Source organism: Balaenoptera borealis, assembly GCF_965194805.1.
Source record: "Balaenoptera borealis genome assembly, chromosome: 1".
Classification (NCBI taxonomy): Eukaryota; Metazoa; Chordata; class Mammalia; order Artiodactyla; family Balaenopteridae; genus Balaenoptera; species Balaenoptera borealis.
Genome location: NC_138860.1, coordinates 24,134,365 through 24,160,887, shown reverse-complemented (window position 1 = coordinate 24,160,887; position 26,523 = coordinate 24,134,365). Strand labels below are relative to the sequence as shown.

General features: G+C 48.3%; 1 protein-coding gene across 1 annotated transcript in view; it reads left to right on the top strand.

The window, feature by feature from the left end:
• The first annotated feature begins 3,652 nt into the window (after window positions 1–3,652).
• PARP1 (poly(ADP-ribose) polymerase 1) overlaps window positions 3,653–26,523 on the top strand; it is a 42,096-nt gene continuing 19,225 nt past the window's right edge. The window contains exons 1-8 of the mRNA XM_082391197.1: window positions 3,653–3,954; window positions 8,393–8,558; window positions 16,189–16,304; window positions 17,616–17,830; window positions 19,439–19,538; window positions 21,393–21,509; window positions 22,140–22,316; window positions 24,765–24,909. Of these exons, the coding sequence (XP_082247323.1) occupies window positions 3,835–3,954; window positions 8,393–8,558; window positions 16,189–16,304; window positions 17,616–17,830; window positions 19,439–19,538; window positions 21,393–21,509; window positions 22,140–22,316; window positions 24,765–24,909 (1,156 nt within the window). The 5' untranslated portion in view covers window positions 3,653–3,834. The remainder of the gene's footprint in view (window positions 3,955–8,392; window positions 8,559–16,188; window positions 16,305–17,615; window positions 17,831–19,438; window positions 19,539–21,392; window positions 21,510–22,139; window positions 22,317–24,764; window positions 24,910–26,523) is intronic.

Here is a 26,523-nt window from a genome sequence, read left to right as displayed (position 1 = left end):
TTCAACAGAGGGGTTTGAGCAGGGTAGAAGTCATGACCAAACTTGTTTTTAAAAAAGATAACTTTGGCAATGGACATGTTGAAAGAGGGTGAGAAGAATAATGCTGCGGGGCGAGGTGGTGAAGACAATGGCAGAGGGAGGGAGAGGAAAGAGTTAGGAGAGGCAGCGGACAAGGCTTAAATGCCCAAGGGATGAGCAAGTCTCCAGACCTGTCGGGTTCATGTTCTTACGTGAAAACGGGGATTAAAAATACCTAGAGACACTGCCGAGGCAAGTGAGAGCAAGGGGCGCCGAGCAGCTCTGTGCCTCCCTGAGGAAAAATAACTAAACACGGGCAGAGGAGGTCCTAAAAAGCCTGAGGCCAAATGGCATCATAGGCACTCTGGGTAAACTTGCTGGGAGGAGCTCAGGAAAAACCATCCAGATGCTTCGGTCAACTTCTCAAGACGTTCTTTAAAGTGCTTGGAAAGGTGGAAAGCCTTGTCTGCCAAAGAGAAAGGAAATTGGAGAAATGTCAAGAGTGGACAAGGCCCCTTATAAAACAGAAATGAAAACTTTTATTCCTCCCAAAATGGAAACCAAAAGAAGTTCAGGGATTTCAACCACCCAAAAAGCCTCCTTTGGCCTCTTTCTCGTCTTCTGAGTACCACCCCCAAACCACAGGAGATCCTGGTCTGTCTATTGGCAATGATGCAAAGAAACTGGGAGAGATGTGAGTGACAGTGCTGAGGACAGCAGGCAGCCTGAAAAGAAGGCTGTTCAGAGGAAGGAAAAGTACCGAAAGGATCTTGCTGCATCCTGAGCCAAAGGAAAGCTGATGTGGCAAAAAAAAAAAAAAAGGAGGCTGTCAAGGCTGATCCAGACAAGAATAAAAAGGTAGAGGAGAAAGAGAAAGAAGGAAAGATGAGGAAGAGGAAGATAAAGACAACAAAGTTGAAGATGATGATGATGAATGAAGTGGTTCTAGGGCAGCATTTTTTTTCTTGTCTATTAAGCATTTAACCTCCCTGGACACAATTCATTTTTTTTTTTCATTCCTTTTAAATTAAAAAAAAAAATTGAAATGTAAAGCTGGGTAAGATTTTCTTTTAAACTGCCCCTTTTTGGGGTGGGGGGTTATTGTTAACAAGAATTCCCAAATAATTTTTTGTACAACCCTGTCCTGGTGATATTTTCCGAGGACACTAACCTTACCTGGTATTGTATACAGGTTGTGACCCAGCATGGGAATTCAAAGCAGGTTCTTGTAGGTGCACAGGACAAATTAATTATATAGGGGCACTGTCATTTTTTCAGTTGTCTTTCATGCAGCTTATACGAAATAATTGTTCTGTTACTGAATTCTACTCTGTAATTAGGGGTCGGGGGAGTTGTAACGGTTTTGTGACAGCCTGAATGCTTCTAAGTAAATATAATAGTTTATTAGTTTTTTGAAAAAAGAAAACTATTTTACAGCATTATAATGACAAGCAAACAAAATAATGTTTGGGAAGGCCCATTGTAAAACACGAAAATCTATATAAGTGTGAAGGAACCTTATTATTAAGCAGGTGGGCTGTGCAGAGGAAGTGCCAAATGTGGATTCATTCATTCATTCAGCAAAATATTTTCAGTGCTTGGCACTGTTCCAGGCACTGAGAATATTACTACATGCAAAACTGATAAAAACCCCTGCCCTGCATATACCCTGAGAAAACCATAGTTCAAAAAGTGTCATGTACCAAAATGTTCATTGCAGCTCTATTTACAATAGCCAGGACATGGAAGCAACCTAAATGTCCATCGACAGATGAATGGATAAAGAAGATGTGGCACATATATACAACGGAATATTACTCAGCCATAAAAAGAAATGAAATGGAGGTATTTGTAATGAGGTGGATGGAGTTAGAGTCTGTCATACAGAGTGAAGTAAGTCAGAAAGAGAAAAACAAATACAGTATGCTAACACATATATACGGAATCTAAGGAGAAAAAAAAAAAAAAAAGGCCATGAAGAACCTAGTGGCAAGACGGGAATAAAGACACAGACCTACTAGAGAATGGACTTGAGGATATGGGGAGGGGGTGGGGTGAGACGTGACAGGGTGAGAGAGTGTCATGGACATATATACACTACCAAATGTAAAATAGATAGCTAGTGGGAAGCAGCTGCATAGCACAGGGAGATCAGCTCGGTGCTTTGTGACCACCTAGAGGGGTGGGATGGGGAGGGTGGGAGGGAGGGAGATGCAAGAGGGAAGAGATATGGGAACATATTGTATATGTATAACTGATTCACTTTGTTATAAAGCAGAAGCTAACAACAACAAAAAAAAAACCCTGCCCTGGTGGAGCTTACATTTTGGTGAAAGAGACAGACAATAAACATATACATGTGTATGAAATATGCTTAGGAGTAATAAGTGCAAAGAAGAACACAAGCAGGGCAAGAAGTTGAAGATGGCATGCAGACGAAGCATCTTAGCTGGGATCATCACAGTGATGTGTGAGCAGAAGCTGAACGAAGAGAGGGAGTGAGCCCTGCACTCACTGGTAACGACTGTTCCAGGAAACGTAAATGCAGATCTCCGAATCTCCAAGGTGGGAGTGAATTTGTGGCGTTTGAGGAACAGGCAGGAAGCCGGTGTGGCTGGGGCAGCTGGAGCCCTCAGGAGAGGGTGGCCATGAAGTCAGGGTAGCAGACAGGGCTCAGATTCAACCACAGGAAGAATTCTGGCTTTTATTCCAAGTGTGATGAGAAGCTTTTGAAAGGTTTTTTGTTTTGTTTTGTTTTTAATTTATTTATTTATTTTTGGCAGTGTTGGGTCTTCGTTTCTGTGCGAGGGCTTTCTCTAGTTGTGGCAAGCGGGGGCCACTCTTCATCGCGGTGCGCGGGCCTCTCACTATCGCGGCCTCTCTTGTTGCGGAGCACAGGCTCCAGACGCGCAGGCTCAGTAGTTGTGGCGCACGGGCCTAGTTGCTCCGCGGCATGTGGGATCTTCCCAGACCAGGGCTCGAACCCGTGTCCCCTGCACTGGCAGGCAGATTCTCAACCACTGCGCCACCAGGGAAGCCCCACAGCAGGTCTCTTAACTACCGCAATTTAAGTAGCGATGAGCTTAATACTGAGTTCTCTCCAACAATCGTAAAGTGATACGAAAGCACCTGTGGTAACTATTGCTGACAAAGTCAGGTATTGCTAAGACTCCCGGAATCTGTATCCATGCATTAAAATTCATAATGAAGGCGATGCTAGATTTCAGTTAGTAATTGGGTCCCAACGGTCTGCGGACTGCAGTTAGAACGTCCGCCGAGGGCCAGCCCAGGTTGACCTCTCTTTGGCAGATCAACCACATTCCCGAGCCAGCACAGCGCCTTCCAGACCTGTCCGCCCTCAGGGGAGAGAGGATACACATATTAAAAAGGGACGAGGGTGGAATTAATTGTGAGAGCATGTAAGCCCTCCTGGGGGCAAATGGTTAAAGGGGTGGCGCTTCGTCCTTCAAAGAGCTACAGGCGCTGGATAAGCCCGGCTTCGGTTCGCAGCAGCCAGGGTTGAGCTCCCGAAGCCTCAGGCGCAGGGGAAACGCCGCCCCACTGCCGGCAGGGGGCGCGCGCGCCGGCGGCCCCGCCCCGTGAGCGCGGGCGCCGGGGCGTGCCCGCCGCCAGGCATCAGCAATCTATCCGGAGCGGTGGCTGGCCTACGCGGCGTGCTCGGAGGCGGCGGCGGCTGCGTCTCTAGACGCTCGGGCGCCAGCGGGGAGCGGACCGGCGGGCGAGGCGGCGATAGCAGCAGCGGGTCTCCAGGTAGCGGCGTCGGGCTCCCGGAGCTGCAGCAGCTCGAGGAGGAGGATGGCGGAGTCATCGGACAAGCTCTACCGGGTCGAGTACGCCAAGAGCGGGCGCGCCTCTTGCAAGAAATGCAGCGAGAGCATCCCCAAGGACTCGCTCCGGATGGCCATCATGGTGCAGGTGCGGGCGGAGAGGCCGCTTTGTGCGAGACTGGGGCTTCCGCGCGTCCGGGGAGGGTGGGGGGAGGGCTGGTCGGGAGCTGCAGGCCGGGCCCGCCCCTCCGAGCCCGCGCGGGGCCTGCGGGCGCAGCTGCTTCCTCTCGTCCCGTGTATGGCCCGCCGGGTGGACCCTTCTGGAAGGTTTTGCTGATCTTGCAGCAAAAGCCCGGGAAATACGGTCAGGAGCTGGTGATGCCTTTTACTTTGTAAAAATAAGCAGCCGCTTCTGTCCTCATTTCTGGGTTTGTTTTATTGCCATTCGCCTTGGGAAGAAAACGTACGCGTGGTCTTTTGAAGCTAGTCTGGTTTTGACCTACCTTATTCTGGAAGATTTTTGTCCTACATTGATGGTGGCGACTGGCAAGTGAGGGTTTTCTTTCTTTTTTTTAATCTATTTTTGGCTATCATTTCAACACCCGCTCACTCTCATTTTTTTTAAATTATGCAAAACTGTGCAAGTTGGTGTCATTTCAGTACAGTGCATTCACTTTTGGCTTAATTTATGGTTTAACATTTTCCTCAAACTTTCCAAGTTCACAGACACGTCCTCCTGATGCCTTTGCAGCTATCTGGTTTGAGTAAGAGTGGCTCCTGGGGTTCCTCAACGGGGCTTCTTGACAGATTCGGGATTTCCCTCCGGTGGTCCCTGAGGCTTGCCAGATGGCGGGAGGGGTGTTGGAGTGAGGTAGTGTGTCTGGAGGTTCCTGCCTCCTGTCTGCCTGCCTAATCAGGGTTCCCACCTGCCCTGTCTTCCCCACCCCCAATAGAAAGCTTTTATCCAAGCTTAGTGCTCATGGTCAAGGTAACTTGATTTTCCTTTTCCCTCCGGGCGGTGAGGCAGTATGTGTTTTATGAATGACCGGATGGTACTGCTGGATTTGCAGCAGTTACTGGGTGGAGGGGAGTGGGTACCATAGTGTACTCAGGCTGTCTCATTTCATACTATGGCAGGGACTGAGGTTGTCATCTTGGAATCATCCGCAGGGCCACCTAGCTCAGTACCTGGCACACAATACTTATTCGTTCAGTAAACACTCGCTGAGCAGCTGCTAGGTTCTGGGCACTGTGTTAGGTACTAGGGGCACAAGGAGAGACTCCACCCCTGGGAGCTTCCAGTTTGGTTAAAGGGGTGATGACTGGTAAACATTGCTGTACAGGGGTGGGTGCCACCTGATGGAGCTCTGCCCTAGGCATGATGTGCCCAAGATGGGAGCTCACCACAGAAGTGGCAGGAAGTTGAGGATGGAGAAGTGGGCAAGGCCTACCATTTGAGGCGCTATATCTCCCGCAGAGCATCTTTTCACCCTAATGTTTGGGCCGCCGATCGTATGAAGTTGCCATTATTGCCGGGGCTCTTAACCTGGAGTCTGTGGGATGGCAGATAGAACTCAAGAGGTCCATGAGTTTCAGTGAGAAAAAATATGCATCCCTATCTTCACTAGACTTAAGTTACAATTCATTACTTCCTACAATTATGAATGTAACCTGCAAAGCAAAGGCGCATTAGCAGTACCTGTGATTTTTGTCATCAGTAGTAGTTACTGTTATTTTCACGTCACTTTACAGTTGTTGGGGATTTCTTAAAATAACCATTTACACACATCGCTACAAGATCACAGTAGTTACTAAAGTGGGTACTGTGTTTTGTTATTTAATGCTTTAAAGCTTGTAGATGACTGTATCCCAGTAAATGTTTTAAATGTTTTGATAATTATTTCAATATAGTTGATTTCCTTTGTGAGCCTATGTATTTTATCATGCATTTTAAAATGTTAGTCTGAGAAAGGGACATGCATAGCCTTCACCGGACAGCCAAGATGACCCTGTTCTATTGGGAAAGAGACAGAAAACCTCAGTCCAGCCAGTGTGTGGAGACGAGGACACTGGTGAGGAATGAAGAGGTGGGTTGGCTCTCTCTATCGGAGTCCAGGTGGCAAGAAAGTCTAACATTCTGGATCCTCCCTCTGCGATAGTGAAGGAAATTATTATTAAAATTAAGTGTGGTTTTCTCTGTCGTTGGGGGTGGAGTTTTAACTCAGAATGTAACATTGGTCTTGTAGGCTGCGCTGGCGAAGGCCAGAAAGAAAGAAGCCATTCTTCCCCGCCTGCCCGCCCCGCCCCGCCCCGCCCCACTTCCCTTGGATTTAAATACCTTCTTTTACATTTTGTATGGGAGGATTGTTCTCTGAGTATCAAATACCTGATACTTTAGCTGGCATGCCCTGGGGCAGCCTCGAGGGGATGAACTGGACCTTCCAGCCTTTTGACTTGTTGGTGTTCTTGGGAGGGCCTGCAGCAAACTGCATGGTGACTTTCTTCGTTATAGTGGTCATTCCCTCCTTTTATGGCCTGTTTCTCTGGAAACAGACGAGAGTGGCTGGGTGAGGACCCCGGTGTGTGGTAGGCGCTCATGTTTGCTGAGTGTACAGCCAAGGATTCTGCTGCTTGCTCGAGCCTGGTAGCTGCCGAGTGGAGCCAGTCGTCTTGTGCCCTTGGTCCAGTTCCCTTCCGGCTGTATCATTCTCAGTCCTGAGTTCTAAAGTAAATAAAGCCTTTCCTTGGTTAAGGGGTCTTTCCTCTTTTGGGGGAGGACGGGAGCCCTAACAGTCCCCCACGCCTGTGCTGTGAGTACACCCTTGTGCAGGCCTCCTCTCTGGTGCCTGGCAGTGCGCCAGTGGTTGGGGGCATGGCACCCAGACCGAAGTTTAAGGGGCAAGTGTCAGGCCCCAGCAGAGCCAGGAAGAAATGTCACGGCCATGAGTTCCAGTGGGGGGCAAAGGCACTGAGCCACGTGCCCCCCTTTGCTCTTAGAGCAGGCTTAGACAGGGGTCCCAGGGCAGGAAGACCCAGGTCGAGGCCACCACAGATGTTGTAGCAAGACGTCCAGACGCTTAACGATGTGTCGGCTGCCTTGGTGAAAGTTTGAGAGCCAGGGCACAAGTCTACTCTCTGAAATGCCGTTTGTTGTCTGGTTGGGGGTGGGGAGAGCTGTCTTAGGTTTGGAGGGAGCGTCTTTTCCACGGCAGGAGTTCCTCCATCCCACCTTTCTTCCCTCTTCCCTCCAGACTTGGGGCACTCCACAGACACTGTTTGAGTGCCTGCCGTGAGCGGGCGTTGCCGGTTGCTAGCAAGACAGGCATCGTGCCTCTCTGGGAGCTTCTAACCTGACGCAGGACACAGACATTGATCAGATAATAACCCAAATGGATCTTGACTCTGGGGGGCCATGGGAAGGGGTGTCATGGGACCTGAGGAAGTGCCGTTCGCCCCAGGTAGGGCTGGGGCACATTCTGGGCCCAGCGAACGGCCGGTGCTGCTGTAAACCCAAGCTGCTTGATGCTGAAGAGTCCTTGTGCCCCAGCCTTATTAACCCTACACTTTATTTAATACCGTATATTAAATCCAGAGAGAGGCCGCTCACCTAGTAGGAGAGGGCCAGTTGGGAGATCTTGTCACTGCTTTTTCAGAGTACTTCCCCTGTCCGCACGACTCCATCCTGCAAGTTCTGCATGGTATTTATTTTTAATGCTGTTTTATGCCATCTGCTTGACATTTAGATTTATGTTCTATCAAAGCAGATGTTTGGGGCCTCTCTTGCTCCGGTCAGACCGTTTGTCTATTTTTAAGTACCTCTTCCTGCCGAGCAGTGTAGTGGAAAGAACCAACCGTGGTCACTGTTTCAAGTTGAGGCTGAGTCGCTTGCTGCCTGTCTGACCCCCACCCCCATGCAACTGTGAAATAAGGGCGCTGGTTCCCCAGAGGCAACTGCAGGGTGTCCCCTGGTGGCTGGTGAGGGGCAGGAGGGACCTCCCAGCTGCTGGGGGTGAGGTGACCCCCCCCCACGTCCCTCTCACTCTCCCTCGTAGAAGTTCTCCATCGCACGCACATCTGCGTGGCTCGCTGCCGGCGTGACACTTCTCTGACACATTTGCTCGGCCTGGCGCCTGAGCTGGGACTTGTTCCGCATTGTTCTAAGTGCACAGAGCCCTTTGGGCCTGGCGGCCGGGCCTGGAGGTGGGGCCTGTCCGCGTGTAGGCGTGCAGGACGCAGGACTTGAGTCTCCTGTGCCCTCACTGAGCTCTGGGCTGAGCCTGTGACTGAAGCGTGGCCCGCGGCTTTGGTAACAGTACGCTGAACTCTTAGCGGAAACGCCGGTCAGTCCCGAGGGACGTCCTGGTCCCTGTCCCCACGGCGGGCTCGGCAGCAGGCGCAGCAGCTTTCATAGCTGAGGGGTGGGTGCTGATTGCCCATCCGTTTGCAGCTTTTCCCCTGCGACGTCGGGGAGTGGAGAGGAGGCTGCCCTTGGTTTACAGGTAAGCAGGCGGGGGCTAGGATGCCAGGTGCTGAGGGCCGGGCCTGAGACTCACTGCTCTTTTCCTCCTCTGGTTCCGCCCCTCTAGTCGCCCATGTTCGATGGGAAGGTCCCGCACTGGTACCACTTCTCCTGCTTCTGGAAGGTCGGCCACTCCATACGGCACCCTGACGTCGAGGTGGATGGGTTCTCCGAGCTCCGCTGGGACGACCAGCAGAAGGTCAAGAAGACGGCCGAGGCTGGAGGAGTGACGGGTGCGTGCACACCGGGGAGGTGCGGGGGTCGCCCCAACCCCGGAAGCTTCCTGGGTTGTCGGGGGGAGGGGGAGCTTTTCTGTGGGAGCAAAGGAAAGGTCCTTCAGCTTACCCCTCTGTTATTTCAGCAGCGCCTCAGTGACCCAGTGTTCTGTTTGGTGCAGGATATTATTTCTCCAGATGCTTGAAATGTAGCCTTTGAATTTGTTGCAGTTGTTGTCTTTAATAGACCTTGTTTTTATTTATTTGTTTTATTTTTATTTTTTTATAAACTTTTTTTTTTTTTTTAATTTTTAAAATTTATTTATTTATGGCTATGTTGGGTCTTCGTTTCTGTGCGAGGGCTCTCTCTAGTTGTGGCAAGCGGGGGCCTCTCATTATCGCGGCCTCTCTTGTTGCAGAGCACAGGCTCCAGACGCGCAAGCTCAGTAATTGTGGCTCATGGGCCCAGCCGCTCCGCGGCATGTGGGATCTTCCCAGACCAGGGCTCGAACCCGTGTCCCCTGCATTGGCAGGCAGATTCTCAACCACTGCGCCACCAGGGAAGCCCTAGACCTTGTTTTTAAAGTAGTTTTAGGTTCACAGCAAAATTAAGCAGAAAGTACAGAGAGTTCCCATGTACCCACAGAGGCATGACCTCCGCCACCATCAACATCCCCCAGCAGATGGTCCATTTGTTACAGTCACTGAACCTGTGCTGATACATCATCACCCAAAGTCCATAGTTTATATTAGTAATCACTCGTGGTGTTGTACGTCTTATATGGGTTTGGGCAAATGTATAATGACATATATCAATCATTATAACGTTGTACAGAGTATTTCCACTCTCTTATAAAATTCCTCTGTGTTCCACCTGTTAATCCTTCCCTCTCCCAACCACTGACATTTTTCCTATCTGCATAGTTTCATCTTTTCTAGAATGTCACATAGTTAAAATCAAACAGTATGCAACCTTTTCAAATTGGATTATTTCATTTAGTAATAATGCATTTAAGGTTCCTGCATATCTTTTCACAGCTCAATAACTTACTTCTTTTGGGCACTGAATAATATTCCATTGTCTGGAGGTACCACAGTTTGTCCATTCACCTATTTAAGGACACCGTGGGTGCTTCCAAGTTTTGGCAATTATGAATAAAACTGCTATAAACATCCATGTGCAGGGTTTTGGGTAGACCTAAGTTTTCAACTCATTTGGGTAAATACCAAGGCACACAATTGCTGGATTGTATGGTAAGAGTGTGTTTAGACTGCGAGCTGTCTTCTAAAGTGGCCAAACCGTTTACATTACCACCAGCAATGGATGAGAGTTCCTGTTACTCCACGTTCTTACCAGCATTTTTTACCAATGTTTTGGATTTTGGCAATCTAAAATGTTCGTAGTGATATCTCATTTTAATTTGCAGTTCCTTAGTACCATATGATGTTGAGCATCTTTTCACATGTCTATTTGCCATCTGTATATGTTCTTTGGTAAAGGGTCTGTTCAGATATTTTCCCAATTTTAGTCAGGTTCGTTTTACTGAGTTCCTCATATAGTTTGGACAACAGTCCTTGATCAGATGTGTCTTTTGCTGCAAGTATTTTCTCCCGGTCTGTGGCTTGTCTTTTTCATTCTCTTGGCACTGTCTTTCACAGAGTAGACATTTTTGATTTTTTTTTTTTTGACATTTTTGATTTTAATAAAGTCTAGCTTCTCAATTATTTCTTTAATGTACTAGGTCTGGTATTGTGTCTAAAAAGTCATCACCATACCCAAGGTAATCTAGATTTTCTCCTGTGTTATCTTCTAGGAGTTTTATAGTTTTGTGTTTTATCGATACATTTAAGTCTGTGATCCATTTTGAGTTTATATTTGCGACAGGTTTAATCTGTTGTCTAGATTAAATTTTTTTTTTTTGCACGCGGATGCCCAGTTGTCCCCGCACCACTTGTTGAAAAGGCTGTTCTCCACTGTGTTGCCTTTGCTCCTCAAACATCAGTTGATTGTATCTGTGTGGGTGTACTCCTGGGCTGTATTCTGGCATATTTATCAATTTGTGTATTTCACCAGTACCACACTGTCTTGATTATATAGCTTTATAGCAAGTCTTGCAGTCAGGCAGTGTCAGTCCCCTGACTTTGTTCCTCTTCAATATTGTATTGGCTATTCTGGGTCCTCTGCCTCTCCATATAGGCCTTGGTCAGTTTGTCAGCATCCGCAAACTTGCTGAGATGCCTTTAAATTTTAAACAGTTTTTTTTTTTTTTTGTCCCCATTTGAAGGAGATCTCCTGAGACTGCATTCTCATTTCTCTGCCTTGCTGTGAACTGACCCAGTTTAACCTGTTGTTGTGACTCCAGGCTGTTGATGAGAACAAAAAGTTAAATCGTCCCAGATCCTGTAATTCAGAAAGAACTATCATTAATGTTGCAGGTGTCTTATTAGAAAATTATTTTCTATTCAAATATTGATGCGTGTGTGTTTGTGTGTTTTCATTCCTGCAGAAGTGGGATTCTACCTTAAGTATTAACTTTTTTTAATGTTCAGTCACCTTTTCTTGTGATAAAGTATACATAACACAATATTTACCATCTTAACCATTTTTAAGTGTACGTTTCAGTGGTATTAAGTGCATTCACGTTGTTATGCAGTCATCACCACCATTCATCTCCAAAACTTTGCAATCTTCCCAAACTAATACTCCATACCCATTAAACAGTAATTCCTCATTTACCTCCCCCCAGTCTCTGACAACCACTCTTATTTCTCTGTGAATTTGACTACTTCTAATTACTAAGTACCTCATATGGGTGGAATCATACAGTATTTGTCCTTTTGTGTTTGGCTTATACTATATTTGTCCGTTTGTGTCTGACTTATTTCACTCCACATAATGTCTTCAGGGTTCATTCATGTGGTGTGTGTCAGAATTTCCTTCCTTTTTAAGGCTGAATAATATTCTGTTACATGGCCATACCAGATTTTGTTTATCCATTCATTCGTTGATGGACACGTGTGTTGTTTCTGCCTTTTGGTGATAGGCGCACATTGGTATACAAATATCTGTTCCAGACCCTGCCTTCTGTCCTCCTGTGTATATACCCAGAAGTGGAATTGCTGGATCGTATGGTTATTCTATATTCAATTTTTTGTGTAAACTGCAGTACTATTTGCCACAGCAGCTGCGGGATTATACATCCCCACCAGTAATACATGGGGTTCTGATTTCTCCACATCCGTATCAACACTTTTATTTCCTGGATTTTGGCAGGTGGGGGCGGGGGGTTGGTTTTTCAGGATTTTTTTTTTTTTTAGTAATACTCTTCCTAATGATTTGAAGTGGTATTTCACTGCGATCTTGATTTGTATTTCCCTGTACCTACCTATTGCATTTTACAACTTAATATTTACTCTTCATGTTAAAAGTTACAGATTTCCATCATTATTGTTAAAGGTACGTAGTATTCATTTCTTGAGGTCTTGCTAAATTTTGTGCATCATTCAAGTATTTGACATATATTAATTTCATTGAATCCTTGCCCCAGCCCTTTACCAGTTTTTCCAGTTGAGGAGCTGAGACACCTAGAGGTTAGGTAAGTGGCCCAAGGTTACGCTGGTGGTAAATGCTCAAGCTGAGATTCAAGTCCAGACTCTCTTGCTTTTGAAACTAGACTTTAAACCATTTGGCTCTATTACACATAGAGCTGCCGCAGATTTCTGGTATATCCTGGGCACCTGTCCATTTTTTTCTTTAATTCCAAGAGGGGGAAATACTGCTGAAAGAGATGAAGTATTTGAAGGCCTTCTGTGTGTGTGCCAACTTGCCTTTCAGAAAGGTTGTATCAGTTCCACTTGTACCAACAATATGAGATGTACCCATTTCTCCACTTCCACACCATCCCTAAGTATTCTCATTCCTTTTTATTTTGCTCCTAGTGACATGGAACATTTTGTCACGTGTTGATCAGTCATTTGTGTTACTTTAATAGTTGTGTGTGTCTTTTCCTCATTTTTCTCTTAGGGTATTTTTCTTTTCCTTAGTGAAGTACAAAAGATACTAATTCTTGGTCTCATGTTTTGCAGATATTTTTCCTGGTTTGACATTTTTCTTTTAGATAGGTTTATTTTCTGTTTCATCGTATTGAAGCTTCATCTTTGACTAAATGTTCTTGTTGTCATATCTGTTTTCTCACTTAAAGTATCTGTTTTTGGTATTTTGAATAAAGTATCTGTTTTTGGTATTTTGAAATCTTTCATCCGGAATTTTAAAAATAATGTACATACAGTTATATGCACAGACTTTACGTGTACAGTTCAGTGAGTTTTGACAAATGCATACACACATCTAATATTCACCCCATCAAATTTCTGTACCCGCCACCCCCAGCAAGGTCCCTTATGCCCTTCCGAGTCATCCTCCCCCTCAGCAAGGTAACCACTGTTCTGATTTCTATCCCTTTGGATTAATTTTGTGTGATTTAGAGTTTCAGGGAAAAAGGAATAATATCTTTTTCTCTTGTAAGCTGCTTTCGCTCAGCATAATGTCTGTGAGACTTATCCAGGTTGTCTCATCAGTTCTTTTTTTATTACTGAGGAGTAGTCTTTTAGTATATCACACTTGGTTTATCCATTCTCCTGTTGGTAACTTTTAAGTTGTTGACAGATTAGGGCCATTACAAATACAGCTGCTATGAACACTTGTGTACAAGCTCTGTACGTACATGTGCTCTCATTTCTCTTGGGTATATACCTAGGAATGGAGTGGTAGATCATACGTTAGATGTACGTTCAGCCTTTTAAAGAAAGTGCCAAACAGTTTTCCAAAGCGGTTGTACCATTTTACGTTGCCACCAGCACTGTTTGAGAGTTCCTCCACATCCTCATCAGCACTTGGTATGGTCACTCTTTTTGATATTAGCCATTCCAATAAGTATGTAGTGATATCATGGTTTTAATTTGCATGTCTTTATTATTGAGTTGTAAGAGTTCTTAGAATATTCTAGGTGCGTGTCCTCTATTAGATATAAATAATGCAAATACCTTCTCCCAGTCAGAGGTTTGTCTTTTCATTTATTTACTGACTTTTTTTTTTTAATTTATTTATTTTTGGCTGCATTGGGTCTTCGTTGCTGCGCGCGGGCTTTCTCTAGTTGCAGCCAGTGGGGGCTACTCTTCATTGCGGTGCGCAGGCTTCTCATTGCAGTGGCTTCTCTTGTTGCGGAGCAGGGGCTCTAGGCGCGTGGTCTTCAGTAGTTGTGGCTCGCAGGCTCAGTAGTTGAGGCTCTCGGGCTCTAGAGCGCAGGCTCAGTAGTTGTGGCGCATGGGCTTAGTTGCTCCACGGCATGTGGGATCTTCCCAGACCAGGGCTCAAACCCGTGTCCCCTGCATTGGCAGGCGGATTCTTAACCACTGCGCCACCAGGGAAGCCCTACTGACATTTTCTGAAGAGCAATAGTTTTTCGTTTTGATGAAGTCCAATTTGTTGTTTTTTTGTGGGTTTTGTTCTCCTTTTTTGGGTAGTACTTTCTGTCTCCTAAGAAATCTTTGCCTACTCTTTAAGGTCATTGAAGGATATACTCCAGAACTACTGGGAGTTTTGTAGTTTTAGCTTATCTTAAATTATTTAATTTTATTTATCTTAAATTAACTTTTGTGTTAGGTGTGAGGCACACGTTTTTTGTTTTTTTTCCCACGTGGCTGTTATTTTGTTCCAGCACCATTTATTGAAAAGACTTTGGCTTCCTTATCAAAATCAGTTGATGATAGGTCTGTATCTGGTCTCTATTTGGTTCCATTGACTTATACTACTCCACTGTCTTAATGATTGTAACCTTAGAGTAAGTCATGAAGTCTTATAGTGTAATTCCTCTAAATTTGTTTTTTGTTTTTTGTTTCTTTAATTTTATTTATTTATTTTATTTATGGCTGTGTTGGGTCTTCGTTTCTGTGCGAGGGCTTTCTCTAGTTGTGGCAAGCAGGGACCACTCTTCATCGAGGTGCGCGGGCCTCTCACTATCGCGGCCTCTCTTGTTGCGGAGCACAGGCTCCAGACACACAGGCTCAGTAATTGTGGCTCACGGGCCAAGTTGCTCCACGGCATGTGGAATCTTCCCAGACCAGGGCTCGAACTCGTGTCCCCTGCATTGGCAGGCAGATTCTCAACCACTGTGCCACCAGGGAAGCCCCCTAAATTTGTTTTTTTTCAATGGTATTTTGACCTTTCTAGGTCCTTTGTCGTCGCCTTACAAATTTTGTGGTAAACTTGTCAATTTCTCCCTCAGAAAAGCTTGCTAGGATTTTGATTGGCATTGCATCAAATCTGTAGATCAAATTGGGGATTATTGACATCTTAGTAAATAGAGTCTTTCGGTCCATAAACGTGATACTCAGTTCTTCTTTAATTTCAGCAAAATCTTGTAGATTCAGTGTAGAGAGAGATCTTGTATGTCTTATTGTCTTATTAAATTTATCTAAGTATTCTGTGTATTTTAATGCTGTTTAAATAGTAGTGTGCTTTTCTTTAGTGTGGTTAAAAATTTCTTTTTCCAGTATGTTTATTGCTAATATATAGAAATGTTTTATATTGACCTTGTGCTCTGCAAATTTGCTAAATTCACTTAATAGTGCTAGTAGCTTTTTTGTAGATTCTTAAGACTAATCCCAGTTACAATCATGTCATCTACAAATAGAGATGGCTTTACTTGTTCTTTTCTACACTTACGCGTTTTGTTTCTTTTTCTTGCCTACTGCACGTATTAGAGCCTCTAGTACGGTGTTGTCTGTGGTAAGAGAAGACAGCCTTGCTTTATTCCTGATCTTAGGAGAGAAACATTCAGTCTTGGAGTTTATTTTTATATAAGAAAAGAATCTAGTTTTTGTCCCAAATGGTTGGCCATTTTTCCCCAAGATTCTTTATTGAATGATTCAATCTTTCCCCGCTAATTAGGAATGCCACCTTACCACATATTTAATTTTTTTTTTCTCTTGATTATGGAGGTTTTTTTGGTTTTTTGTTGTTTTTTGTCAGCTCTCTTGTTTTTGTTTTTTTTATTGAAGTATAGTTGATGTACAATAGTATATAAATTACAGGTGTACAATAGAGTGACTCATGTAATATATTACATTTATATTTATAAAATATTGGTTATATTCCCCGTGTTGTACAATATATCCTTGTAGCTCCACATATTTAATTCTTACATATACTTTTATCTGTTCCTATATCAAGATAGTCCCTTTAACTCAACACTCAACTTTGATAATGAAAGTGTAATGGAAATTAGAAGGCAGTGTTGGAATTTAGTATGGTACAAGGTTTTCATAGTAAGCACTTAAGTTCTTTCCAAAGTGAAGAAGGGGGCTACAGAGGAAATAGAGAGAGGGGGACAGTGAGACCACCACCAGCTAACATTGTGCTGTTTCCAGGAGGCTGTCTGAGAAATTTTTTTATTTTATTGCCAGAAAAGAAGCTCTGTTAACCAACCACAGTGGTTGAAACAAGTGTAGATGAGATGGACCAGCTGTGGTCACCCAGAACACAAGGTGTCCTGGTAGAGGAATCCCAAGAGGTAGAGGAGGAGGACAGGGGCTCCTTGGAGCTGCGTGGAGGCTGCTGAAATGAGCGTGGCTGTGTTTCATGCTTCAGGCAAAGGCCAAGGTGGAGTTGGCAGCAAGACGGAGAAGACACTGGGTGACTTTGCGGCAGAGTACGCCAAGTCCAACAGAAGCACGTGCAAGGGCTGCATGGAGAAGATTGAAAAGGTGAGAGCTTTGGACTTCACCTGTCTGACTTTCTGGATTTCTTGTGTTGGATGTCATTGGATATCTCAAAAGAAAAGAAAAAATAGGGGCTTTAGGTGCTGGCTCAACACTAGTGGTTAAAAAATAAAGTGAAGATCTTAGTAGAGACAGGAGATGACAGTGACTTTTCTTCCAGGCAGGTCTGGCCCTGATTATTCATGGTCCAGTCCATGTACGTCTCTGCACCTGCTTTTAGGAGACCTGGGAGAGTTTGAAAAACATTTACACAAGGGCTCTCTCCTGGGCTCTGTAGTGGCTGGGGGAAAGCTGTGTTTTATGGTAGGATTAAGTTTAAGGAGTGTGTTTGTTCCCTGGTATGAGCCTCCAGGTTTCTTCCCCTTAATCAGGAACTTCATTAACCACCCTTCCCTACCAACTCTGATCCCTGAAGAATGACAGCTGGTCTGGCAGAATGACGGCTATCTGAGTAGCAGGGACACAGGTGGAGGGGTTGGCCTGTGCCCTTTAGCCTCATTACCCAAGATGCTTTGATCTTAGGTAAACATGCTGGTTGATTAATTCAAGGCATCGATTAAAGGTTTCTACCTCCTTGGTATCATACAGGAAATTGAGGTGAGTCAGTGGGTGTTTAGAAAGGAAAAACGTGAAATTGCTAGATCTTTTCCAGCTACCGTCAACCACAAGAATTTGAGGCAAAAGTTAAGGTTCCAAAGGGAACGCCTGAGGCTGCGTGCTGCTGAGTGTTGCTTGGCCTGAAGTGGAGTAGTGTCAGTGCTCCTTGTTCCGAGGTTTCCAGTCTGGGCTCACAGGCGTGAAACTCACTCGGAATGTCAGGCCTGGGAATTGTAAACCTGGGGAGGATGGCAGGACTAGATTCTAGCTTATAGATAGTTTATTACTGCATTTTAGGGGGTCTTCATATGTGTAAAGAGACTGAAGAGTCTGGGTGGGGGGATTGCAGAAAGTCCCTGCTAGAATTGGGGCCTGCACTGGCTCCTTCTGAGCCTGCAATATAGCAACCCAGGCGTTGTTCTTAGGTCTGCACCAGGTCAGCAGAACGTCCTCAGGGTAATGCTGTTACTTCCTCACTTGCACAGGCAGCTAGGTAGGTGGGTAGCTGGTTGGACTTAACCCCTTCTTAAATGGGGTGCTGAGGCTTGAGGGTAACACAATCCTTGGTGGCATAAAAGAGCCAAAACCTCCCAGCACCCCTCCCATTGCCTTCGGTGTGGACCTGGTCACCCCTGGCCCCCCGATGTTTGACCATCCTTCCTTGTCTGTCTTCGGTAACACATGTGGATTCTCCTACAGGGCCAGGTGCGCCTGTCCAAGAAGATGCTGGACCCTGAGAAGCCCCAGCTAGGCATGATCGACCGCTGGTACCACCCGAACTGCTTTGTTCAGAACAGGGAGGAGCTGGGCTTCCGGCCTGAGTACAGCGCGAGCCAGCTCAAGGGCTTCAGCCTCCTCACCGCAGAGGACAAAGAAGCCCTGAAGAAGCAGCTCCCGGGCATCAAGAGTGAAGGGTGGGTGCAGGAGCTGGCAGGGTGGAGGCTTCACACAGGCCCAGAGTCCATATCGCTCCTGTGTTCGCCTTGCTGCCCGTCAGAAAGCTGGGGGGGCAGCGGAGCTCCGCCCCTTCCCCAGCTGAGGCGGCGGGGGACAGAGCAGGGAAGGACTGGGGGGCCTGCAGTGCGGGTTCCTGCCGCTCCTGGTGGTCTGTTCCCTGTCCCGCATCTGACCTCCATGGACAGGCAGAGAGCACGTCCCACTTCCCCCTGCTCCGTCTGAGCGTTCCCCTAAGCGGGAGTCCACCACCACCTTTCCTCTGACCCCTGCATGACCCACTTTCACATCCCCCTCATGTCCTCGTGTGTGGATGTGTCCCTGTGTGTCTGGGTCTCTCTTGAGAACGGCGCTGGGAGAATCTTGACTATTTTTAAATAGGGGGGTGGTGGGCAGTCGATAAGTTATCTGGTTGAGAGTTCAGAATGGTGTGGGTTTCATACGGTGCTAACCTTTAGGTCTATGTTGATCCTGTGGACACTTCCTTCCTGTGTTCCCTCTGCTGGTCCCTCGGCCGCAGTCTAGTTGCTTGGTGACGAGCCCACTGAGGGGGGGCGTGGCAGGGCTGTGGTGTACACTGTGCTCCTTGGACAGTGTAGGGTCGGGGTGACCCCACCTCCCCATCATCAAGCGGCCGTCGCGCAGTATTTCAGTTCAAAACGCACAAGTTTATTGCACCGCACACGTGGCTCTGGAATGTGAAAGAAAACTGGAAAGTCGGACCCACAGATTTAAAAAGCCTCAGGGTGCTTTGACATGGGGTGTAGGTGTAGGAGTGAACAAGCTCACATTTATGCTGTAACAACCAGAATTGGTTGAGCACTTTTGGTGTGCCGGGCACTATGGTAAGCCTTTTACAGAGGATATTTCATTTAACCATCACCACGATCCTACAGAGTAGATGGTATTCTTTTCCCTGTTTTTACGGATGAGGAAAAATGCAAGGGTTTGATCTCAGGCCTGTGTGATGGCTGAAAGTGAGTATTAACCACCGTGGCTGACCTGCCCTGTTTCTAGGGCCTACTGATGACCCTCAGTGCCCTCTCTTAGGTCAGGAGTGATGCTGCTGAACTTGGTCGGCAGCGTTTGCTGACCCGGCTGAGGCAGACTGGTTGGCAGCGCCTAGACCACCGCTTCTTGTTGGGCTTTAAGTGGCAGCACAGCCTCCCCGGTCTGAGAACAGCCTCTTGGCCTCAGGAGCAGCCCTGTGTCTTAGATTGAAAGGCTCAGCGCCTGGCACTGGTGCTTTGTCTTTCTGCAGTCCCTGCCCTCAGCTGTGGTCTTACCTCTGGCACAGTCCCTGCCAGAACCTTCCAGACCATCTCATCTGTGCTGCGCCGGGTTGTTCCAAGGCCCTGGAGGGACCGCTGGCCCCTCCTGGCAGCTGTGCTTCCTGAAATGGATGACGTCAGCCACAGACACTGCCTGAGCAGAGGGCCAGCTCCTCAGTGGGCAGCGCCTGGCTGAGCCGCAGGAGAATGGCCTTAGGATGCTGTGTCGCCAGAGCTGTTGGCTTTCAGGGCTTTAATGGCTCTGGTTCTTTCCCTTACATCCTTCCTGTCTTTCAGAAAGAGAAAAGGCGACGAGGTGGATGGAATGGAGGAAGTGGCCAAGAAGAAATCTAGAAAAGAAAAAGACAAGGAGAGTAAGCTTGAAAAGGCCCTCAAGGTGAGTCCCGAGCTGGGCGTCTCCTCTCGCCATTCAGTCTCAACTCTCTTCCTCATTCTGGGAAGAAAGTTCAAGGAGGTGCGTGTGTCCTGCTTTAATGAGAGCCTTAAAAATTCCCAACTTGATAGCTGTTGTTAAATAGCCTGGCTTTTCCCCCAGGTTTTCTTCCCTCCTCCCAAAGCAACAGTTCTTATGCGAAAGCACCCACAGTGGGCTCTAGGCGCCAGAGCAGCAGTAGGCGGGCTCGGCAGGAGCTGAGCTGTCGCTTCCCGCTCGGCGGCCTCACGCTGGGGTGGGCACGTCATGCTTCAGCCACACTGTGCGTCACTGTGCCTCCCGGGCCTGTAGCACGTTGGAAACTGCGTATTGAATTCAAGGATGCCACAGGTTCTTGGCACAGACAATGGCTGGAAGAGATGAAGTTCCATGTTTTTTAATGAAAATCTCTTGTTAAAAAAAATAATAATAAAAGGCATGTATTAAGAGGAGCAAACTGCCTGTTAGATCAGCGGTCATAGACCAGAGAAATTTGTCACTGTGTTGGTTACGTGTGTGTCGAAACGAAGTAAAAATTGTTAACCAGAGAAAGGTAAGTGTTCGGGAAACTAGGGGAGAGCAGTCAGTCTCTTCTTGGGAATGTGATTTCCATGAGCCCTCTGCTGCGCTCTTACATGAGTATTCCGTTTTTGCCGGTGGTGTAAAACATTAGAAGCATGTTCTGGTGTGGTTCCAGCTGCTTGATAAGAATCACAGATTCGGTGTGGTTGTCCTTCAATTAAAAATGTGTCAGTTTGGTGCCAACCCCAGCTGCAGTGGAGCTGGGGTGCTCTTTTGCATTTGCCCTTCGTGCCCATCTTCCCTGTCTCCAGAGTTGTCAGAGGTAAAAAGAAGGTCAGAAGCTGGGAACGCTGCCCATGGCCCCCACCCTGGCACACCCATTTGTGCTGGCCTCCCATCCTTGGTCACGCAGATGAGATAGTTCTGCTTCTCTGATCTAACCTTATACCCTTAGACTTTTGCCTTGTGCTCCCTCATCTCCGTCACCAGTGGCCCAGCACGTGGCGCTGCAGGCAAGGATGTTATTGAGAGGCCCTTACAGAGGCTGGGAAAGGGCGCGTGTGTGTGATGACAGTTGTTGTCAAGCGAGTTAAACTCCTCCTCGCTCGGTGCAGAGAGGGCCGGCATTTTCATGTTTTGCAGAGGTGGTGGGGTCTGAGACTGAGTCGTGAGTAACTCGCCCACCACCCTCAGACAGGAGGAAGCTCTTCCCTGCCCTGCCTCTGACGTCGGGAGGCTACTGCCTTGCTGGCCAAGGTGGTCGTGAGAGTGCGTGCGATGGCGTGAAAAGTGTCCCACGCAGAGTAGGCGCTGCATGAATATTACCACTGAGGTTTAAAGTTCCGTCTTCAGAGGAGCTTAAGTCTGTTCCTCCGCGATTCTGAGGATTGAGGAGGTGGGAGGTGTTTGGGGATTGCCCCTGCTGCTCGCTTTCAGGTTGTCGAGGAGCCGCCCCTTCCTCCCTTGGGGGCCAGGTGCTGGGGCAGATGAACCTGGTGCTTCGGGCGCGTTCCTGTGTGTCCTGGGATTTGTCTCTGGGGGGCTGGTTCCGGGGACCCCGGCGCCTGGGCCGTGGCCTCCCCACCTGCCTCGGCCCTCCCTGAGCACCCGCGCCCCAGGTCGACACCGCGGCCGCGAGCTGGGAGCACAGTCCTGGGGATGCGGCAGCCCCGGGGCAGCTCAGCTGAGCGCAGGGCTGTGACTAGAGGCAGAAGCGAGCCAGGGTGGAGTATTCCTCCAGTTGGGTTTCTTCCTTTGAGAAGGGCTGGTCTCTCAGCTGCTGGCTCTCGTGCACAGGCCCAGAACAACCTGATCTGGAACATCAAGGACGAGCTAAAGAAAGCGTGTTCGACGAATGACCTGAAAGAGCTGCTCATCTTCAACAAGCAACAAGTGCCCTCCGGGGAGTCGGCGGTGAGCTGCCTTTGTGTTACGGGCACCGGGAGCCGAGCGGCCAGGCCGTGCGTGGTGACTGTCCCGGTGGAGTGTGGGAGGCCCTCCGGGTGAACACCTGCTGGTATTAATTGGGAGTGAAATTCCATAGTCATGTTGCATGGTCATCGCCATCGAGGTCGCCGTTTGCGGGGGCAGGAAGGGGCAGGCGCTCAAGGACCGAGGTGGGCTGCACATCTGCCTCGTGTGTTCATGCCACAAACTTTGGCCCGAGGAGCCCTCTCTGCTGCCTTCGTCTCACAGACTCCCTGAGGGCTGCGAGGGCTGTCTCCCCCTGCAGGCCCTGCCCTGCCTTCCCTCTGGCGCAGAAACAGTGGATGTTCTGGGTTCTCCCTTTATTTCTAAGTCACCGAGGGAAAGGGGAGCTGCAGGAACCCCTCAGGCATGGAACTAAGGTCTCATAAAGCACAAAAATGCAAGCTCCAACTGTAAACCACCTTCTCCAGGGAATGTTAGGAACCTCAGGGCAGTCCCTCCCTTCTTTTTTAGCGAGTGGAGTCCATGCAGATTCTTCATCCCACATTGGTAAATGTCCTCTCCTGTAGCTGCTCCTTTCCTCCTTGACTTGCTTCTCTTCTTCACTGGCTTCAGATCTTGGACCGAGTGGCCGACGGCATGGTGTTCGGTGCCCTCCTTCCCTGCGAGGAATGCTCAGGCCAGCTGGTCTTCAAGAGCGATGCCTATTACTGTACCGGGGATGTCACTGCCTGGACCAAGTGTATGGTCAAGACACAGACGCCCAACCGGAAGGACTGGGTGACCCCAAAGGTAAGTGGGGGTGTGGATCCTGGGATATATTTGCAGAAAAACCTGGTCCCGTCTTCTGGGCTTGTCCACACGCCAGGTCACCACGACTGCAGAGCAGAGTTTCTCAGACCTTTACATCGAGGCCATCGTCATAATCAGATTATAGAATTATGTCCTTGATTCTGTACATTTACAAACTACACAGATGTAGTACCAAAGCACTTCCAACTGGAGCACAGGTTTGTCCAACTGGTGTAAAATCTTGCTTGCAAAGACTGTGAATTACTTTTATTTCTGTTTATCAAGTGCCTACCCCCTGCCAGGCACTGTTCTGGGCACAAGGGACATGGTGGTGAACAAATGGTAATTCCTGCCTTTATGATGGGAGAGTGTTTCTCAGAGCAAGACAGTTCCTTGCCTTGGAGCTAGATGGGGAGTTGGGTCCAGAGTTCACGTCTCCTGTTGATCTCTCTCTCTCTCTTGAATTCTCAGAATGTAAAAAACCTCAGTTGGGGGACCTTGTTAGGAGCCGCGCTGTTGGGGGAGCCAGCAGTGTCTTGGGGGGCTTGCTGCTGGAAGGACTCCCCCGTGCCCTCAGACTCGGTGCGAGCTGGCGCCCCACCACCTGGGGGCTGTCGTGGACTCCCTGGGCTTGGGATTTGATGTCCGTCAAGTTCCCTCATCGCCCGTGCCTTCTCCCCGGGTGGTTGAGCATTTGGACCAGTGGCACATAGTAAGCGCTCCATAATTGTTGCTTGTGGGTCCTGGTGGCACTACCACCTCAGCATCCAGAGCTGAACTCCACTTTCCCGCTTGCCCCTTCCACTCATTCTTTCCTTGCCTTCTCTGTTCACTACCATAATTACTGTATACGTATCTCTATACTTCTGCTTGCTCGGTTGCTCTACAACAAGTCTGACCTTGTCCTTTCCCCACCCTTAAAACCTTAGAGTGATTCCCCATTTCTTCTAGAAATATTTTCCCAGTTTTTCTGAGAATGCCATAGTTAGAGGCCCGTTTGTGGTATTTGTATCCCTTTTAATATCTTAGGTTAGGAAAAAGTAAGATCGTGATATGAACTATTTAGTATTTTATATGTCAGTTGCACTGCATCTATGTGTATTTTTAAAGGGTTATTTTAAAACGGTACCTACAGGTGCAAGACATTTTGTCAGGTGGACAGTGCTTGCTGCCCATGCAAATTCATGGATTTACAGACCATGGGTAGGTACTGTGCTGCCCCCAGGGGCTTGGATCACAGAATCACGGTCATCTCCTTAGCTTGAACTCCCCTCCCCCAAAGCCCTCCATGATCTGGCTCCAGCTACCTTCTGCAACCCCTCTTTCTGCCACCTTTTTTCTCCTCACATACCACTCACACCACCCCTACACATACACACACACACACACACACACACACACACACACACTCACTCTCTCTCTCTCTCTCTCTCTCTCTCTCTCTCTCTCTCTCTCTCTCCCCCTCTCTCCCCCCCTCCCTCCCTCCCTCCCTCCCTCCCTCCCTCCCTCCCTCTCCCTGCCCCTGACTTGGCAGGTCACTGCCTCCGAGGAGCCCTCCCAGCATTCCCAGTATTGCATCGCTTCAGCACGCCTCTGGTTTAGAAGCTAGCTCCTATGTAGAAGTTGCCTTCGTATATCTGACTGTCGGTCAAGGCTGAGCTTCTTTCTCAAAGGCAGAAACTTCTTCTAAACTCACTGTGATGTGTGGCACTGTGTTAGATGCCCAGCATACGTTTTATCCAGCAGGCAGTCGTTGACCATGGATCTAGCAGGGAGGGGCTGTTTCTTGATGGGAAGAAGGCTTAGGAGGGTAGGGACCTGGTCCCTGAGCCTGGTGTATGTGATGTTTATTGAGTGACCACTTAGAGCACAGCCCATTGTGAATCGCCTGGAATGCAGGTGGACCGTGCTGGCGGCAGAGTTAATATTGAACACTGACTGTTGATGGGCTCCCTGCATTCACGGTCCTTTCTTCTAGGAAGGGAAGGGAATTGCCCTGATTTCCTTTCGGGTCATAATCTCTCTCCCAGGCTCTGAGGAGTCTGGGGGGGCTTTTGGTCATGGAATGGACATACGACCCCAGGAAGAGGCCTCTTCATTCTTGAGGGGAACAACTCCAGAATGAGGCCTGGGGGTTGTAATCAGGTTCCAGCAGTGGTTCCCTGACCAGATTATCAACTGGGTTTTTTTGTTTGTTTTGTTTTTGTTTTTTTAAGGAAAATATTTTTTCTCTTCAAACATCACAATACCAGCTGTATTATAAATGTAGAAGTACCGCAAATAAGCACCATATCAGCAGTAATACTGTGTTTCATACCAAAAGCCTCAAATTTTCCTATTTTGTGTTATTCTTTATCGTAAGAAGAAAAACATTCTTAAGTTCTTTTCTCTATCGGGTGGTTATTTCAAGGGAGAACTGGTTTCTTAACTAAAACTTACACTCCTTAGGAATTCCGAGAAATCTCTTACCTCAAGAAATTGAAGATCAGAAAGCAGGACCGTATATTCCCCCCAGAGACCAGCGCCCCGCTGGCGGCAGCACCCCTGCCCTCTGCAGCCTCAGCGCCCGCCACTGTGAACTCCACTCCCCCAGGTGCAGCTCCGGGCCAGCCTCGGGCGGGGGGCGGGGACTGGGGCCCTGAGCTTAGGGTGGAGAGGGTGTCTGGGTTCTTTGCTGGCTGATCCTGGGGGGAAGCTCTGCCCTTGTTCTCCCCATCCCACCCCCAGCAGGAGGAGGTAGGTTGGGGAGGGGGCTTCTGAGAAAGGCCAGGGAGACAGTTACCTGCGAGGGGCGTTCAGACCCTCCTGCCTGACTGCGCTACGCAGCAGAGCAGCGTTCGTGCTTCCGCGCAGCACCGCTCTCACCGGTCATCCGGAGCCTGATGTGGTGCTGGGTCTCTGTCGCCTGCAGAGACCTGCCGTACGTGTTGTGATCAGTGTCAGCGAGAAATACTCCACACCAGCAAAGACCGTGAGATGAGTCTGTGTTTGTGTGGCAGAAGATACTGCTGTCTTTGTTTACTCAGGGACATGTGGCGTAGTCTAATGGTTACGGCCACCGTGTGCTGGCCGGAGGATGAGGATTCTTCCGTGAACGTGAGCCCAGCAGTGACCTCCCTCCATCCTCTGGGGAGGGGACGTGTGGGCGGTCATCCCGAGTCCACCCTGCTGCTTGCGGCCTGGGTCCAAGAGCAAGTGTGGTGGGCCAGGCGGGGTCGACGTCCGGGCCCTGCCCTGAGGGTCCCTTCTGCTTTCCCCTCACTTGCAGTTCACAGCTAAGTGATTCCGTTCCCTGCGGAGACCTCGGCCAACTTTCAGTTAAACCCTACGGGTATCCCTAGTTGTTCTCCCTCACAGGGACAGCTTAAAAAGGACTCCTCCCCACAGCATCTCTTGTGGAAATGTGTAACCAGCTCTGTGTGTTCCCGTTTGCAACAAACAGAAGGCACACCCCTGACCCAGGTCTTTCTGGCTGTGGTCAGTGCTAAATACCTAAAATGCCAGGGTTCTTGGTGCCTGAATCAGTTCTCTCAGCTCAGTGTGGTCAAGCTGACCAAAGCTTTCAGTGACTGCCGTGGACAAGGCTACTTTTTTATTTTATTTTATTTTATTTTATTTTAATTTTTTTTGGCCACGCTGTGCGGCATGCAGGGTCTTAGCTCCCCAACCAGGGATCGAACCCGTGCCCCCTGCAGTGGAAGCGCGGAGCCCTAACCCCTGGACTGCCAGGGAAGTCCCCAAGGCTAGTTTTTTTAATGGGGTTGATTAATAAGCATCCTGTGAGAACTGTAGTTTGCTTTTAGGCATGGGGTGGGAACAGAATGACAGAAGGAATTGGGAGTTCACACGACCCCGGCGTCCCACCCTCTGGCCAGCCTCCTGGTCCTTCCTCGTCTGTCTGTGGAGCAGACCCAGGGCGCCCCCGGCCGCCTCTGCTCGAGGCCTGCTGTGGAGAAGTGTCAGTGCAGGGCTTCTCCCTGGCCGGTCCTTTCAGTGCTGAGGACTGGGTACAGGTTGCTGTCCTGTCCTCTGCTTTCCTGCTACTCTTAACTCTTTTCTTCTGTTTACGTAGACTTCTCCTCAAGGAGATCCCTTTCTCCCTGATCAAAGAGGGTGCTGAGGCCATTTGGGGGCCTTGCAGCCGGTCTGGCTTTTCCCTGGGAGCTGCCGCCTGGTCTCCTGCTCCCAGCCTCCACCCCGGGCAGCA